The sequence below is a fragment of the Diabrotica virgifera genome, chromosome 3, assembly GCF_917563875.1.
Source record: "Diabrotica virgifera virgifera chromosome 3, PGI_DIABVI_V3a".
Lineage (NCBI taxonomy): Eukaryota > Metazoa > Arthropoda > Insecta > Coleoptera > Chrysomelidae > Diabrotica > Diabrotica virgifera.
Window position 1 is genome coordinate 212,519,605 of NC_065445.1, and position 19,652 is coordinate 212,539,256.

Here is a 19,652-nt window from a genome sequence, read left to right on the forward strand (position 1 = left end):
GTAATACTTGAACGCCCCCAAACTCAATTTTGAGAGCTTTAAAAATTTCTGATTTTAATAAATAAAAAAATTGTTGTAAGTTTCTCTTTATTGTTTGGCAGTAAACAGTATATCTAATAAAGATATAATGCCCATATACATAATGCCCATTATAATGCCCATTACTTAACCCAAGACTAGTAAATAATTGCAAATAATATGTGGTACAGTAAGAAATGTACCATACATACGAGAGGGGCAAAATTATGAAATAAATTCATTTTCTCTAAAATGGAAGATTTTGGAGAAAAATGCCGAAACAGGTCGATTTTTATTTTTAAATTACTATTTTTTTGGCCTATATTTCATACTAGTGACGTCATCCATCTGAACGTGATCACGCAGTCGATAATTTTTGTAAATGGGAATAGGGGTCGTGTGGTAGCTCATTTTAAAGGGTGTTTAATTCTCTATTCAGTAATATAAACATTAACATATTTATTTGTACAGGGTGGCCAAAAAATAATTCTTGGATTAAATTAATTGACACAAAAAGAAGAAGGTATTTAATTTATTTTACTCAAAATACATTATACTGCTGCCAGAGAATAGAAAAAAATGTTTATTTGGCAAATGAACATTGCTTTTCGCTTAAATTAAATGTTCGAATTGCCAAGAGGAAGGTGAGAGGTTGTTTGAGATTTAATTTAAGTGAATAGAAATATTTATTTGTAAACTAAACATTTTTTCCTACTTGCTACTACTCTGACAGCAGTACAATGCATTTTGAGTTATTATAGTCCAAGTAATGAAGCTTAAAATAGGACAAAACTTCGCAATTTGTACAGAATAAATCGATTTGCTTGAAAAATTGAGAATAAGTAGTGGATAGTCCAAGGATTAAAATCTATATCATGCTGAAAGGCGCTTTTACCATAGGGGTGGTTTCCACCCCTTCTCAGGGGTGGAAATTTTTTATTATATTTTAATCACAAAAGTTGGTATAAACCTTCATTCTTAGCAAAAAACGGTCTATACATTTTTTTAATGAAATTGATAGTTTTCGATTTATTCGCTATCGAAAGTGTTGGTTTTATATCGAAAAAATCAATGTTTTTAATAAGTTTTCTGCTAATAACTCCAAAAGTTTCCGTTTTATCAAAACAACTTTACTTAACAAAAATGTACCTTTTGAAAAAATAAACAAAAACGTGTTTTAGATTTTCTTTAAGACCAATAGTAATCGAGCTATACTTTATTATATGTTGGCTCTTCTTCGTCAAATGCTAAATATTGTAGTTTCAAAGTCAAAAGACGGGAAAACTCTGAATTTTTCGAGGACAACTTGTTCAAACTAATTTAAAGTATTAAAAATCTCTATCTCCAGAAATAAAAAAGTCTCTAGCTTAAAAATTAAGTAACTTATAATGAAAAGAATGTCAGTCCCTATTTTTTTCAGCAAAAAGGTGATTGGAAGCAACCCCCTAATCACCACCCTAATTAAAATTAGTCAATGACCTTATTTGGTCTTTTTTATTTATGTATTATTAATAGGTTCTAGAAGTTTGACCGGCTTAGAATGAACAGTTTTTAAAAAATGGAGTTAAAAGCAAATAACGAATTTTTGAAGTTTGGAAAAAATTGCTTTTTCTTTAGAATAGCAAGATTAGCATCAGAGATACGAAAAAATGTTCAAATATGAAATTGTAGCCGATTTAATTTCCAAACACCTGGTTTGCAAAAATTTTTTCTACGGCAAAAATTCAGTGAGATACCGACAATTAAAACTTGTAATGACATGCAAAAACCACCTTTACCAACCCTTTTAAAGTCACCTCTTTTTGCGACTGAGGATTTTAACAATAATTAATATTAATAGCCTTATAGACCTTATAAAAACCTACAAAATTCTTTTTTACCAAACTTCTAGGATCAAAATTTAAAATGTTAGGGTTAAAAAATCAATATATTTTTTTGAAAAAAAAGGAGAAATCCAATTGGAAGCATAATAATGTAAGTTAGCGGTGTTTTTAGTCATTGGCCTTATTCATTCTTATTTACTTATGTATTATTAATAAATTCTAGATGTTTGACTGGCTTAGAATGATTAGTTTTTAAAAACAGGAGTTAAAAGCAAATAACGAATTTTTGTAGCTTGGTAAAAAATGAAATTTTCTTCAGAATATAAAGATTAGCATCAGAGATACGAAAATATGTTTCAACATAAAATTGTAGGTTATTCAATTCTCAAGAACATGGTTTGAAAAAATTTTTCTACGGCAAAAATTGAGTGAATCGTAAATGAGTATACCTATCAAAACATTGATTTTTTCGATATAAAACTAACATTTTCGATGGCAAATAAATCGAAAACTGTTAATTTTATCAAAAAAATGTATAGAACATTTTTTGCTTAGAATGAATGTTTTTATCAACTTTTGCGGTCAAAATATAATAAAAAATTTCCACCCCCGTGATGGGGTGACAACCACCCCCATGGTAAAAGCACCTGTCGGCATCATATATATTTTGATCCTTGGTCTATCTACTACTTATTTTCAAATTTTCAAGCAAATCTACCCATTCTGTAAAAATTGCGAGGTGAAAAGCTTTGGTTCCTGGCCTATTAAATAAAGTAGGTACATACCTACATTCTTCTTTCTGCGTAAATTAATTCAATTCAAAAATTATTTTTTTGGTCACCCTGTATAAATAATGATGTTAATGTTTATATTATTGAATAGAGAATTATTTTACCTTTCAAATGAGCTACCAAACGTGACTAGTATGAAATATATGCCACAAAATTTTAATTTAAAAATAAAAACCGACCTGTTTCGGAATTTTTTTCCAAAATCGTCCATTTCAGAGAAAATGAATTGATTCCATAATTTTTACCCTCACTGTATAAAATTCAATGTGGCTAAAACTCTTATTTTTGTTTCACAACTAAATACAATTATCTTACTTTTGACACAGTTTATAAAGAGAAAATTTTCCCCCTTGGTTGTTTTTTGAGCACAGCTCTTCACAAATTCTTGAACCTCATCAATATTGGAAGGAGGTTGACCAGGCATCATTTTTCGTCGATAAATATATAAATATATTTTCTTATGTAACTGACATCAATCGTAGTAATTCTTTCAGTCAAATTACCTGTAAGCTCTTGGCGTATAATTTTTGCTGGTTTTTCAGTTAGATTCTCTTCGGATTTACGTTTACAAGAGTTAGAAACAATTTTTAGATATATCTTCTGACGATCTGGTTCATGATTATGTTCTAGGCTACTTCGAGATATTGTAAAATTTGCGCCAATAGTAAACAATTTCGCACTACAAGTTGTTTTATTACACCTCCAGAACACTACTTCTTCACTTCTTAAAACTTTCATTTTATAAAAAATAAAATTTTCAAATACCAGTAAAGGTTTACCGCAATTACTTTCTATTAAACATGCCATTTTTGTCAAAATTCCAATTGTGACTCAAAATAAAATAATTTTAAATAAACTAATTATTATTACAGGTACCTACTGTAATTTTATAATAGATAAATAATTCCCTGAATGCCTTTTAGTAAAATCTACCTGAAAGAACTATTTCGGTTTTGGTGAGGAAAATACCTGTGAGATTATAATATACCCTTCCAAACGCAGGTAAAAAATTATTTTGGTGAGGAAAATACACCCGCCGGCTCTATTTGCCATAGCTTCGTTGGCCTGAATCGTTGTCCAGGTTATTCGGAGCCAGTGTTGCCAATCGACGTATAATTATCCGATTTGCATATCTTTTTAAAAATTGTCCTATCTTCTTCCTATCTTTAAATAAATCTGATATTTGCGTATTTTTTCAGTGTATCTACCAATCTAATACAACAGACTAATAACAAAAATAAACTTAAAAAACATCCGCTTCTCATTCATATATCGTCATCCTAATGAGCAAACCTCGTAACTCCATTTTTACTTAATTTGTGAATATATGCGCCATCTGTTTGTAAATGAATTCTTTTTTTAACCAAATTAAGTAATTAAGTCTTTTAACCAAATCCTGTAACTCCACCTAAATGTAGAAACTAAATATCAGCGAAAATAAAACCTTGTAACTCCGTATCAGCTCCTGAAAAATTTGTCGTTTGGAAGTTACGATTTTTTCTAATTAGGATGACGATATTCCCAAAAACACATTAATTTTCTTTGGTTCCACCCAAATTTCTATAAATAGCCTATATATTAGATGAATGTTAGTGACATCCGATACTTTTCATGGTAAATCTCTAAGTACTGACAGATAAGAAGGGACAAAAGGGACCTGTGCGAATTGTTTTAGAATTTGAATGCACAAATGTTTCCAGCATTCTTTGCAACCATATCTCAAACGCCTCTAGGCAATTGATCGGGTCAGTCTTCAGATTTCAGGAATTGATGCCATTTAACAGCACTGATCAAATATAATGTTTCATCATTCTTTGACATGTGAGCTGCTTTAATTCTGCACTTGATATCTGTATTTAGGCCTAGTTGTTCTGTAATGTAATCCTAGCAGTTTAAAGTGATGAACTCTCTCAATGATTTGTTGGTGTATCTATAGGAAAACATTGTATCTTCGTTATATTTTCGTTATTTGGTGATCAAATATCCAGAGGTGTAACCAGGATGATCCTAAGTGGGGGTTACATCTACTTGAAGGTCTCTGGGTGGTATGGAATAATAATGGTGTTAAGCGTATAGAGCTGAAAGTACATACCTAAAAAATCTACACGTTCGAATTGGTTTACGCAGGAACTGGACAATTTAAGGGATCAGCTAAAACTTTTAGAAACGATCTGTCAGCAAAATAGTAATCTTAGGCCAGTACTTCATTTGGCAAAGACAGAATATTCAACTAAATTAAAAGCAGCTAAAAGTAGTCACTTCTTGAGACAGTTAAACGAATCATCAAATAAAATGAAATGTATTTGGCATTTAGTAAACTTAACAGTCGGGAAACAAAACAACTCAAAAGTACCTAGTGATAATAATAATAATTTAGCAGACAAGTTTAACCACCATTTTGTTGAAATGGCTCCAAAGTTACTTGCCGCTTTGGATCCTACTAAAATAGGTGGGTTTACATCAGCATAAAAAACTGTAATAGCTGTTCTATGTTTTTATATCCAACTAACCCACAGGAAATAACTAGTAGAGTCGGAAGTTTTAAATCCAAACACAGTTGTGGTTTTGATCAGATTTCCCCTAAGTTATTAAAACAATGCATTCACGCTCTCGCAGATCCACTGACGGATATTTGTAATGCCTCTTTTCAACAAGGAATATTTCCTAGTATGTTTAAACTATCGATTGTAATTCCTTTTTTCAAAAGTGGTGATAAAGATGACCTTAACAACTAACGTCCCATAAGTCTCTTATCTGTGTTTTCAAAGATAATTGAAACTCTGGTTTATACTAGAATGAACGCATTCCTAAAAAAGCATAGTGCCTTGCATAATTTTCAACATGGTTTTACACCTAAGTCTACAACTACAGCTCTTGCAAATTACGTCAGCTTAGTGTTGGATGCTTTGGACAGACGAGAGAAGGCATGTGGTTTATTTCTCGATTTGTCCAAGGATTTTGATACTTTGGATCATAATTTGTTGCTAATAAAACTTGAGGGGATTGGTATTCGTGGTGTAGTTCTAAAATGGTTTACTTCCTACCTAGAAAATAGAAGACAAAAAGTAAAGATAACATCTAATGGACTTGTAAACGAATCAAACACATTGGGTATCCATTATGGTGTCCCTCAAGGTAGTGTATTGGGTCCTCTACTTTTTATAGTATATATTAATGATATAGCTTTGGTAACTAATTCACTGAGTGGAGTTAACCTCATCAGTTATGTGGATGATACCAACATTCTAGTCACAGCAACATCCGATCAAAATTTGCAAAATAAAACTACACAGATACTATCCACCATCAACAGTTATTTCTTATCCAACAAACTAGTTTTAAATGAAGAGAAATCAAAGTATATGATTTTCACGTCAAATAATTTATTAAACCATCAAGCCACTATACAAGCAGCAATAGATAAAACATACTGCACGAAGTTGCTGGGGGTCCTGTTAGACAGTAATTGTAAATGGTCAAACCACATTTCTAATTTGAAATCCAGATTAAGTAGCGCATATTATGCATTGAGAATTCTTTCACGTCTCTTTAATACATCAATATTAAAAACAGCATACTTTGCCCATTTTTACTCAATAGCCAAATATGGCATTGAAGTCTGGGGTTGTACCTCTGAATTAGAGCAGATATTCGTACTTCAGAAAAGAGCTATTAGGATAATGTATAAAATGAAATTTAGAGATTCTTGTAGAGTCATCTTTAGACAAAACAATATTCTTACAATTCCTGGTCTGTAGGTATATATTTTCGTGTATAATGTATTTACATTGCAAAATTTATGAATTCAATAAATTTCAATTTAACCATGTTTATTCAACAAGATTCAGAGACAATCACTTTATGCTTCCACAACATCGTTCTGTTTTGTTGGAAGGTAGCACACATTATGCAGCCATAAGTTTCTTTAACAAACTGCCAATAGATATAAGAATGAATTTACATCAGCCAATTTTTCGGAGGTGTGTACATCAATACATTTGTGAGCTAGAGCCATATTCTAAAAATAACTTTTAAGTATGTTTTGTCGTATTTATTAATTTATATACTTTAAGATGTATGTCTGTATCTTTGACTTGTCTCATACATATACTTTGTATAATGTCGCATGTGATGAATAAATTTGACTTGACTTGACTTGACATATAAAAAGGGGGGGGTTATAACCCCCAAAACCACCCCCTGGTTACGCCTATGCAAATATCATACATTTTATCTTAGACACATTCATTTTTATACCTATTTCTTTTTCTGTCGTGGTTATGTAATCCAACAACTCTTAAATGGCACCAAACACGATTCCTCATCTCTACCGCTACCACCATTTTTAATTGCAGATTAAGAATCTACTTAAAAAAACTGCATTCAGTATCATATAAATTAGTTTGCAGACTTCTGACTTTTTTATATGCAACCTAGTTTTATATAAATATATTATTATATATATTATATAGTGGTATTTACATTGTTGTCAGATCTTTAGTTTTCTGAAAATCTAATGAACTTCCTTATTTCAAATGGAACACCCTGTATATTTTGTGTGATTTAAAGTCCTTAAGAAAAACTTATTATTTTTCCTGTGATATTCTCTATACCTGAATGCCGAAATTTCGGAGTTATTGCTACATTTATTAAAAAAAAAAATTAAAACAAATTATAAAAATCAATTTTTTCGGCCTTGGAAGACGTTATTTTAGGTTTTATTGGATCATTGGAAACAAAAAAGGTCTTTTGTAATTTTTATCTAAAATTGATTGTTTTCGAGTTATAAACAATTTAAAACTAAAAAAAAAAAACGAAAAATGACGATCTTCAAGGCTCGAAAACAGAAGTAAAAAATAAAATTTTTAAATTAAGAAGTACCTAGTTTCAAACCTTCTTATATCAGCTCAATATTAAAAATCTTTGGTATGTTTTGTTCGAAAGCGTTGGTTTTTAATTATTAATTAAGCGCTTATGAGAGAACGGCTGCATTATCAAATAAAAAAAACAATGTTTTATAATAAAATAAAGCCCAAATTACTTATCGGGAGCAGAAAACATTAGCTTTGTACTTAAAATTAGGCACTTTTTAATTTCAAAAATAATATTTTTAACTTGTGTTTATAATATAATATAATAATTGCTTATAACTCGAAGTACAGTAATGGTACAGATTTTTCCAATCAAATACCTAGTGTAATGTGTAGAGTGTGTGTTGAGTAAGTGTCTTGTTACTTAACAAAGTCGACGGCATTGTCTTTGCAAAGAGACGTTAATTGTTTCCGAACGTCTGCCGTCCCTCCGGTGAGTACCGATCCCGAAAAAATTGATTTTTATAATTTGTTTTAGGGGCAGCCTAAGTCCGAAAATTGAATTTTTTAAGTTTTTTGGGTTATGATTGAAAATTATTCTCTGAAATCTTCTCTTTCCTACGATATATAACACATTATAATATAAAATATCCATGGTTACAAAACTATTTGTTTTCTGAACGTCTGCACTTAACTTACCGTCTACCGGTAGCTTTATAGCCTATTAGAGTGTTTTATGTTTTTACGATTTCCCGAATACTACGTTTTTAGCTTTTGATGTCAGATATCTCTGGTTCCTTAGATGATATAAAGTCCAAATTTTTGCAGTAATTGTAGATAAATAATATCTAGTCCCGCGTAAATTTTTATTGAAAAATGTACAAAAACAAGTAAAATAAAAAATAAAATCTAAACTTTTTTGGGTTTTTTTGTAAAAGATTTTTAAAAAATTTTAAAATAAATGTTTCTTTCGCTCTAACTTTACAAAAATCTACGCGAAACTAAATACATGTAGTTTCAAAATAAAAGAAAAATTAGGTCTTTAAGTGCTTTGGTTACAGAGCGATATGACATAATGTTAACATTGTCGTTAAATGGGACTTTGAGTGCCCTTAAATTTTTTTTGTGCTTATAACCAATAATGAAAATAAAATGCAGAAAAGCCTTAATATATCGATTGAAGAAATTGAAATGATGGGAATGAAAATAAATATAGACAAAACCAAAACTATGATAATAAATAACAGGGAGCACCTACACAACAAAGAGATAAAGTTTAATCAGATAACATTAGAAAAAGTGTCAACCTATGAATACTTAGGGAGTATAATAACTGACGACGGGAGAATAGAAGCTGAAATAGCAAACAGAGAAAACAAATCGACACGAATATTTTATGCCTTAAATAAACTCATACTAGGACATAAAGACATACAAATGGAAGTGAAAAGAAAGATTCATAATACAAGAACAAGAACCAGTAATAACCTATGCAAGTGACAATTGGACAATACAGAAGAAACATGAGTCAAAAATAGAAGCCATGAATATGAAACACTTAAGAAAGATCGCAGGAAAATCAAAACGGGATAGAATAAGAAATAAAGAAATAAGAAGGAGAACGGAAATAGAGCCAATATTATATCACATCCAAAATAAACAACTAGAATGGTATGGAAATGTGATAAGAATGAAACTATAAAGGATGCCCAGGAAAATTCTGGTAATGGGAAATACAACAAAAAGGAGAAGCGGGCGTCCCCGAAAGAATTGGAGGGATCACATAGAGGACATAGGAAATGCATGAGAGAAAACGAAAGAAGAAATGAAACGCCTGGTCAAAAATAGAATAGGGTGGGAGAAATGGGTGAAAGAAACAACCGACCATAACCCGACGCCGTAATAGGCCTAAGGAAAAAAGATAAGAAAAAGAAGTCTTAATTTTTTTTTTAATAAATGTAGCAATAACTCCGCAATTGCGGCATTTAGGTACCTATAGGGAATATCACATGAAAAACAATCAGTATTTCTAAAGGATTTCAAATCGCAAAAAATATACAGTGTGTTCTTTTTGAAATAAGAAAGTTCATTAGATTTCCAGAACAACGAAAGATCTGACAACAATGTAAATACCACTATATGATGGGCCGCATTAGAAGACGCTTACCCATTACAATCTATAAAAATCGTGCAAGCTTTTTCTGAGATAATTCAGACTTTCCATATTCCACACATAAAACTCACTCTGTATAGTATTATATTGTTTTCTGCGATTACAGGGCTATATATCGCAAGTGGAACAAATTTCAAATGGGACTTGTTTATTTTTTCACTTACAATCATAATCTGCAATAAAAATGAGGTTTCCTATTTATTTCAACGTTGCCACGTTGCCCTCCGCCAAACCCCCTGAGAGTTTAGATGTGTGGCTTGTTTCATGATTTTCGATAGATTTTTGAAAAATAATAAATAAATGAATTTTGATTTTTCATTTGATAGTTTATTTCTCTAGATATTACATTAGACCGTTTCCATAGTTTTCCAAGGTTATCAGGATACATCGTTTTTTTTTTCGATTCTTTTGACACACGCGGTATAAATATCATAATAATAAAAAATAAGAAAATTCCACACTTACTTAGTCTAAGATAGTTCTTCTTTGGACAATAAAACGCAATATGTTCACCTCTTTTTAAATTAATTGTGCTATTTTGTGAAATCGCCAAATCAAATCCCGCTGGACCAGTCTTCAGCAACACTGGTACAAATTTCTCATTTGTATCATTAGCTATGCTTATTCGACAACCTGTTCAAAGAAATATTTATTATTTTATTTTTATTAGTTACAACCAAGGTAGGTTGCTTCTAAATAATTCAGAGTGCACTAGTCTCATAATGACTACATGGCTGTCTAGCGGCCTCGGATATGCGGAAGAAATATTCTATGTCTTCGTCTGTTCTGCATAGCTTGACTGATGAGCCGTAAACGGCGAAAGCGCTCTCAAGATGGCAGTACGGACGAAGGTTTTTTTTATTTATTAAACACCAATAAGATGCTTAAGAACATTAAAATCTGATCAAATAATGTGATCAATGAGCAACTTATTTCTAACCTAAATTACTACTAAAAATTTAAGACTAAGGACAAACTCAATAGTACCCCTTAGGTTCTGTTAATATATTGCACAAATGTTAACTTGTACCATCACTTGCACCGTGCACTATTTTTCACTTAACTAACTCGTTTCTTCCTCTTGAGTCTTCTAGCTAGATCCGTGTTGTCGAGGAGCTGGATGGCCTCAACATTGACGTGTTGAAGAAGTCGTTGTTCGTGACTCTTGGCAAATTTTTCTATGGTCTTGTTAACAGTATTCATGTCTAGGTCCCTATGGAGGTCACTGTTCCTATAGTACCATGGAGCGTTGACAATGTTCCTTAGTACTTTGTTTTGGAATCGTTGAATGATTGGTATTACTAAAATTGGTTCACTAGCGCAGTCCCATAGCTGGATGCCATATGTCCATATAGGTTTTATAAACTGTTTATACAAAAGTATTTTATTGTAGATCGAGAGAGTAGATTGTCTTCCCAATAGCCAATACATTTTTTTATACTTCATGTTAAGCTGTTCTCGTTTCTTTTTAACATGGGCCCTCCAGCGTAGCCTAGCGTCTAGTGTAATACCCAAATATTTTGCGGTATCGGCGTATGGTATCTGAGTATTATTTACGTTAACAGGAATGTATTGTTTTTTCTTGTTTGTAAAATTTATATGCAGTGACTTCATTTCGTTTAATTTCATTCGCCTGCGTTTAGTCCACTTGTTAAGTCTGTTAACAGAGATTTGTAGTTTTCTTGCTGCTTCTTCATAGTTTTCACCTACGGCTAAAACGGCAGTGTCATCAGCAAAAGTATCTATTGTGTTATAATCTACTTCAGGGATGTCACTAGTGTATAATATGTAGGTATAGGACCGGTCCTATCACACTACCTTGTGGTACACCTTCATTGATTTCTTTTAGTTCCGAGTAGGCTTCTCCTTGCTTAACCCTAAAAACTCTCTCTGATATATAAGATTCCAATAATTCTGTGTATTTTCTTGGCAAAATCCTGCTTAATTTGTATTTAAGTCCTTCATGCCATAACTTATCAAAAGCTTGCTCCACGTCGAGGAAGACAGCGGAGCAAACTTTCTTTTCTTCCAGCGACCTCTCTATTATATCCGTTATTCTATGGACTTGGTCGATAGTTGAATGCCTTTCTCGAAACCCAAACTAGTGTGATGGAATTAGAGCCTTAGCATCTATAAGAGGTTTCAACCTTTTCAGCAAAAGCTTCTCGAAGCTTTTACTGAAATATTGAAATATTGACAGAATTTGATGGAATTTGAAATATTGACAGGCTATTGCTGAAAGAAATATTCAAACCTTCACAGACGAAGGTGTGAATATTTCTTTCCCGTATATTATTTAAATGGCTATTAAAAAAATAACCGTTTGTAAGTAGATAAAAAGGTTAAAATTTAGGGTTGAATGTATATTTGGGTTCTACATCATATAAAATTAAGAAAAAAAAGTTAGTCCAAAAAAAATAAAAGAGAATGTGTGGGGGGGGCAACCCCCTTTTCACTTAGGTTGGTCGTACTAATTCAGAATCCTTCCCGGGTTCATATACAACAACTTTTCTAAAGATCATCACGTGATCAAATGCATAGTTTGCGAGTATATGAGGTACATACATACATAGTAGTACATACATACATACATACTATATATGAGATTAAGATGCCTCTTATTAATTAGATTAACTAATTAATTATTTTAATTGCTACTCATGAAACAAAACCAAAATTTAATACAATTTTTCAATAAAAAAACATATTCTCAGGGCAAATTGATTGTATGTATTACCTTTATTTTGTGACTTCTAGTATTTCTCGTTTCTTCCTTTATCCAGGAAAAAACAGGGAAAATAAATATATTCCAAAAACTCATAAATTTTATAACTACTATTTATTTATATACTATACCATAAATATAAAAAAATTCAAATTTATTCTGTTGTAAAATTTCTTATCTAATCATAAAAAAACTTTTAATTCTATTATCTCCTTTTGCGAACCAAATTCAAACAATTCGGTGGATTGTTCTTATTATTATTATAAAAAGAAAACAAATTTTAATTTCCACTTTTTAAATAGATTAGTTATATCTTCTATGAATTTATGAATGAATAATTTATGTTGTAATACTATTAAGTTGACGTGGCTTTCCAAAAAAAAAAAGAAACAAATATGGTATGTAATACAAAACAACTCTTTCTTTTCACAAATAATCTGACTAACCTTTGCCGACGTCATTATTTCTTCTGCTGGATTGTGCCTCTAACGTACTCCTCGGATTCTGCAAACACTGTCCTTCTCCTTCAAACTGTTTCAAAAAACAGCACTCCTTCGAATTCTCTCCTCAAATTAAAATCTCTAACTCGATAAAAACAATATCAATCTTTAGAATCCAAAGATTTTTTCCCTGAGCTAGGTATCCTGGTACAAAGTTTATATAATACTGCTACTCGTTACTGACAGAAACTGGAATCTTCTCGGACACAAGGAGTTTGTACTACTCGACTTGTTTTCGTCTCCCACGAATCTGCTGCCACGGTTACCAAATTAACACACTTTGCACAAATACACTACTTTCAAACTGGACTGATTGCTTTGGATGGTAATTACACAATGAATTCCTTTTTCTCTCATCAATTTGAAACTTTCCACTCTATTCTCCTTCCATCGGTCTCCTAGCCAATCACAAGCATTCTTCACACATCATGTCTCTACTTTCTTTTCTTAAGAACAAATAGTATTGTATAAAAATTTCTTTCTTGTCAATTTCTAGGAGATATTAAAATAATTTTTATTTACAATCTAAAAAAAAACCTCTATCCTAAACTAAACAAAATGTTTACTATCGTTTCTTTCTGGGAAACCATTTAGAAAGAACTGTCTATTGTTCAATCAAACGCGGTATACGTTAACTTTTTAAACAAACGTTGTAGTCCGTTCTGTTGAAATTTATAAAATGTTCGTAGAAACTTTACCACTAAAATTTTACTCTTCCGCGAAACACTACTTACGGCTAAATTATTTTTAAAAAATTTTTTACCATATACAGGGTCATGAAAATCTACGGTCTCGTGGTCTTTGACATAAAATTATCCCATAAAAATTATTAAACAATACATACAAACATTCATTTTGTTTTATATAGATTACTAAAGAAGGCAAGAATAAATTTGCTGAATATCTCGAAGAAACATTCCAGCCAAATGAAGGCGATAACACACTTCAATGGGAAGATGTCACAGAGGAAGAAGGTGAAATTAAATTAGTCACTCAAAAAGAAGTGGCCGACGAAATTAAATCAAACATGAATCCCAGAAAAAGACCTGGTTTTGATTTAATTACTGGGGAAATCTTAAAACAACTTCCTAAAAAAGACATAGTAAAACTGGCATATCTTAAAAATGCCTCAATCAGATTAAGATATATTCCAAAAATATGGAAAGTGGCTGAAGCCATAATGATCCTTAAACCTAGAAAACAACCAAACAAGCAGTATAATTGTACAGGCCTCTTTCATTACTACCTGTAATTTCGAAGTTGTACGAGAAGCTTTTGCTGAAAAGGCTGAAACCCATCATAGATGCTAAGGTTCTAATTCCATCACACCAGTTTGTGTTTCGAGAAAGTCATTCAACTATCGACCAAATCCATAGAATAACGGATATAATAGAGAGGTCGCTGGAAAGAAAGAAAGTTTGTCCCGCTGTCTTCCTCGACGTGGTGCAAGCTTTTGATAAAGTATGGCAGAATGGCACGAAGGACTTAAATACAAATTAAATAGGATTTTGCCATGACAATACACAGAATTATTGGAATCTTATATATCAGAGAGAGTTTTTAGGGTTAAGCAAGAAGACGCCTACTCGAAACTAAAAGAAATCAATGCAAGTGTACCACAAGGTAGTGTGATAGAACCGGTCCTATACCTATTATAGTGACATTCCTGGAGTAGATCATAACACAATAGCTACCTTTGCTGATGATACTACCGTCTGGTCCGTAGGTGAAGACCACGAAGAAGCAGCAAGAAAACTATAAGTCTCTTTTAACAGACTTAACAACTGAACTAAATGCTGGCGAATTAAATTAAATGAAGTAAAGTCAGTGCATATTAATTTTACAAACAAGAAAAAACAATACATTCCTGTTAACGTAAATAATACTCAGATACCATATGCCGATACCGCAAAATATTTGAGTATTACATTAGACGCTAGACTACGCTGGAGGACCCATGTTAAAATGAAACGAAAACAGCTTAATATGAAGTTGAAGTATAAAAAAATGTATTGGCTATTGAAAAGGCAAACCACTCTGTCAATCTAGAACAAAATACTTTTTTATAAACATATTCTTAAATCTATATGGACATAATGATATCCAGCTATGGGACTGCGCAAGTAACAATAATTTAGACATCATCCAGCGATTCCAAAACAAAGTGCTAAGAAGCATTGGCAACGCTCCTTGGTACTATAGAGGAACAGTGACTTCCATAGGGATCTAGACATGGATACTCTTAACAAGACCATTGAAAAATTTGCCAAGAGTCACGAACAACGACTTCTTCAACACGTCAATGTTGAGGCCATCGAGCTCCTCGATAACACGGATCTAGCTAGAAGATCAAGAGGAAGAAACCCTTTGGGTTAGTTAAGTGGTACTAGTGAGTTTGTCCTTAGTCTTTACTTTTTAGTATCTACTAATCTATGTTAGAAATGTTTTTAAACATGTTATTGGTGTTTAATAAAAAAAATATCTATTATTGTTACTTAAGTACCGAACTAAACTTAAGTGCATAGAAATCGGCCCACCTAAAAATTTGATCATTTTTGAAGTCTCGTACTTCCTAAACTTGTTGGCCGATTTAAGAGATTTTTTTAATATGTTATAGCCTTATTCTTCAGCAATATTGCTGTAGTAATATTATTGCTAAACAGGTAAGTGTTACTTTATACCAGGTGTAACAATGATAGTGTGTTTTTTCCTCAAAGTTCGGAACACCCTGTGGAATATTCTAGCGTATATAGAATATTAAAATTAAAACTCAACTATAGCCTTAGGCTTTCTTAACATTTTGCATTTTGATTCATTTGCTTATGTTGGATAATAAAAAAGTTAATTATTTTAACAACTAGCAACGTTCTTCATCAATACAGGGTGTTCCAAAATAAGTGCGGCAAACTTTAAGGGGAAATTCTACATGAAAAATAATGACCGTTTCATTTATAAACATATGTCCGTAAAGCCTTCGTTTTCGATATACGGGATGTTGAATTATTTTTTACAAACTGACGATTTATTTACTGCTCTAAAACCGGTTGAGATATGGAAATGAAATTTGGTGGGTTTTAAGAGGTAGTTATTGTGCATATTTGACATACAATTAAGAATTTTATATTCACCATTGGCGTGCATACGGGTCATATTACCCGGTCATATTACCCGTATGCACGCCAATGGTGAATATAAAATTCTTAACCGTATGCCAAAAATGCACAATAATTACCTCTTAAAACCTACCTAATTTCATTTGTATATCTCATGCGGTTTTAGAGCAATAAATAAATCGTCAGATTGTACGAACAAATTCAACATCCCGTAGTTCTGAAACGAAGCATATGCGAACATATGATTATAAACCTAACGGTCATTATTTTTTCATGCAGAATTACCCCTTAAAGTTTGTCGTACTTACTTTGAAACACCCTGTATTGATGAAGAACTTTGCTAGTTGTTAAAATACCTAACTTTTTTATTATCCAACATAAGCGAATAAATCAAAAACTAAAATATTAATAAAGCCTAAGGCTACAGTTGAGTTTTAATTTCAATATTTTATATACGCTACAATATTCCACAGGGTGTTCCGAACTTTGAGTAAAAAACACACTATCATTGTTACACTCGGTATAAAATAACACTTACCTGTTTAACAATAATATTAATACAATGATATTGTTGAGGAATAAGGCTATAACATAATAAAAAAAATCACTTAAATCGGCCAACAGGTTTAGGAAATACGAGACTTCAAAATTGACCAAATTTTTAGGTGGGCCGATTTCTATGCACGTAAGTTTATTTATCTATTTAATTTATGAATACTTACCTATGTTAGTGATGCAATGCACAGATTTAACATACAAACTAACAAAGAAACTCAATTTTAAAACAAGATAAAAATAAACTATTGATTTATGCATGACTTCAATCAACGACAAACTAGATATCAAATGTGACAGAATCTCAGTTAAAGGTTAAAAGGTGAATGTCGTAGAAAGTACAGATTTTTATATACGGAGACAGTTTTATAAAAATAAATAATACCGAAAGTGATACCGTGTTAAATTTTTTATTTTCCTAATTTTTGTTCGGGAATTCCTATAAAATTTTGAAAATAAAAAGGTTTCTTGCGTTCAAAATAAGAATGGATGGTCCAACCGAAAAGTCGCTCTTATTTATAGGGTTATCATTATCAGACAGCCTTGTAGAGTCTGCTACTGAATATAGACCTACCTCAATAATTGTCTCCAGGGGCCCCATCTGGTTTTATAATTCAATTTGTTGTATCACTATTTATATCATTCGTCCATCGTGTTGGACATCTTCTCTTGCCTCTTCTTCTTCTTTTCCTTCAGCCTGTGTTCGTCCACTGCTGGACATAGGCCTCTTCCATTTGCTTCCATCGATTTCTACTCTTGGCAATTCTCGTCCACTGCTTGCCCGTGACTTGTTTGATATCATCTGCCCACCTCTTCTGCGGTCTGCCTTAGAGTTGCACAAGTTTGACTTGAATGTTTGAACTTGACTTGAGTTTGACTTAATTTCAAGTCAAACTCAAGTCAATCCTTCTGACAAATATTTCAAGTCAAGTCAAACTGGTCTGACTGGTCAATCGTACAGGTTTGAAAATTCAAACTGTTTGTCAAACTAGTTTGAAAGAGTTTGAAAAATAATTTATTTAGTAGATATACTTTTTTGTCGAGATTGACATGTTAGTTGCCAATTAAGATAAGAAAATTAATAATACAATGAGTGCCACATAAAAGTAACTTAATACGGGAAGCGATTATAATCAAAATTGGGTCGTAAATTTAAATTTCTTGAAAATGATTCCTGAATGCTTAAACTGCTTGCTGGCAAGTTTCGTTTTATCCATATAACTTTTTTATATCTGAATGTTACTAGATTAAAACAAAGAATTCGTTGGATAGTTTTTTATCATACAAAGTGTAATTTAATCTACTTTGGGAGCGTTCAGGTTCAAGTATTACGTAACGCAAGTTGGGGGGGGGGTCATGTAAAACGTTACGGCGCGTTACACGGGGAGGGGGTAGGATGGTTCGAACAGCGCATTACGTAATAGTGATGTAACAAATGTCATTTTTTAAACATTCGCGAATACGAATGCGAATGCGAATATCTAATAACGACATTCGCGAATGCGGATGCGAATGCGAATGCTCAGTTTTTTTAATTTGTTTTTATTTTTGAAATGTTTTCTAAATTTTTAATGAGAAGTTAATTGATATTTAGTGTAAATCAATCTGAACCTTAAGCTTTATTACATTATGCCAAATAATAAAACAACGTGAAGGCTGATAATCTGATTATACGGGGTTAAGTTACCTTTTTTTAATAAAAAAGATGAGAAAGAGAATAGATTTTAATTTTATTAATCTAACTTTATTTTCAAATTATTATTTCTCTTCTCTAATATTCATATTCGCAAAACATTGGCACAAATTTTGCGAATGCGAACGAGAATGCGAATATGCAAAAAGATGCGGATATTCCCGAATGCGAATACGAATACGAATATTCGTTACATCACTATTACGTGACATTGTTTTTTTAACTTAAATGAAAAAAAACTACCGAATCACAATCTTCCACCTTTTCAACTTTCGTTTATATTTGACATAGAACCCCTGGATTGTATTATATTGCCCCCTCACCTCCGCTCATGTTACAATAGGACAAAATAGTATTCAAGTGAAAAAATCTTAAAATTTGTATTTAGCAGTCAAGCACAGTAACATGTGTCTCAATGGACAGCTCAAAATAAAATGATTTGGAATTTTTATGACTTTCTTTTATTAAAAAAGGCATTTAAGGGCCAGTTAGAAAAACATCTGGTACATACCAATCTGCTAGTTCACTCGAAAATACAATACAAACGTATTGCTGTATATTTGTTGGTATTTCTTTAAAATTCAAAACTAACCATTGGGTTATTAGACCTGGATCCTGCATACCAAAAAAAGTTGATTAATAGCAGGCCGAAAATTTGTTAATAGCTTAACGGTGCCTAGTTGGACAAACTTAGATGTACGGGAACACTGGAACGGTGGAAATTTTAATTGTGGAACAGTTCCATGTATTTTGTCGGACATAACATCCAATTGATTTGTTACCCTTTCATTAAACTCTCATGCAAAAATCAGACTGCTATTACTAACCAACATGATTCCTGTCATTTGACATGTTCTTCATGTTCCACTCATTAAAATGCCCAGTTGATGATAAACACCAGAAATGATGATAAACACCATGAGAGTTTAATGAAAGGGTAACAAATCAATTGGATGTTAATCAATCGGAAGTCCTATCCGACAAAATACATGGAACGTTTACGTAGTCTGTCGTTTCAAATTTTTAACCTGTTCCACAATTAAAACTTTCCCTGTTCCAGTGTTCCCATACATGAAAGTTTGTCTGACTAGACACCGTTAATCTATTAACAAATTTTCAGCTTGCTATTATGTAATCAACTTTTTTTTGGTACGCGGGATCCAGGTCTATATGGTTTTACCTACATTTATCTACAATTTAAATTTCTTTCGGAGACAGGCTACAAATGTTGGGTTTAAATTTTTAAAAAATTAATGTATAAATATGCATTAATAGTATGGTATAACTTATAACTAGACCCAAACCCAGACATCCAAAGTGAAAGTTATCCTCCAACACCAAATTGTTCTATATGGTCCACATAATGTTAAGAAAAAAGTCACGCACACCATTTTCAGCGTCGGGTTTGGGGGGGAGGGGGAAGAAATCGGTAAATTCGGAGATTTTTACG

At 32.0% G+C, this 19,652-nt stretch overlaps 1 protein-coding gene across 2 annotated transcripts in view; it reads right to left on the reverse strand.

Annotated features, from left to right (window-relative positions):
• The window catches only part of LOC114328842 (uncharacterized), a 32,440-nt gene extending 15,612 nt beyond the window's left edge, over positions 1–16,828 (reverse strand). The window contains exons 1-2 of one of the 2 annotated variants that reach the window (XM_050645845.1): positions 16,677–16,828; positions 10,082–10,249 (exon numbers count right to left, since the gene is read on the reverse strand). In XM_050645845.1, coding sequence (XP_050501802.1) covers positions 10,082–10,249; positions 16,677–16,770 — 262 coding nt within the window. In that variant the 5' untranslated portion in view covers positions 16,771–16,828. The remainder of the gene's footprint in view (positions 1–10,081; positions 10,250–16,676) is intronic. The other variant, XM_050645846.1, reaches the window with a different exon arrangement.
• Between the last annotated feature and the right edge of the window lie 2,824 nt (positions 16,829–19,652).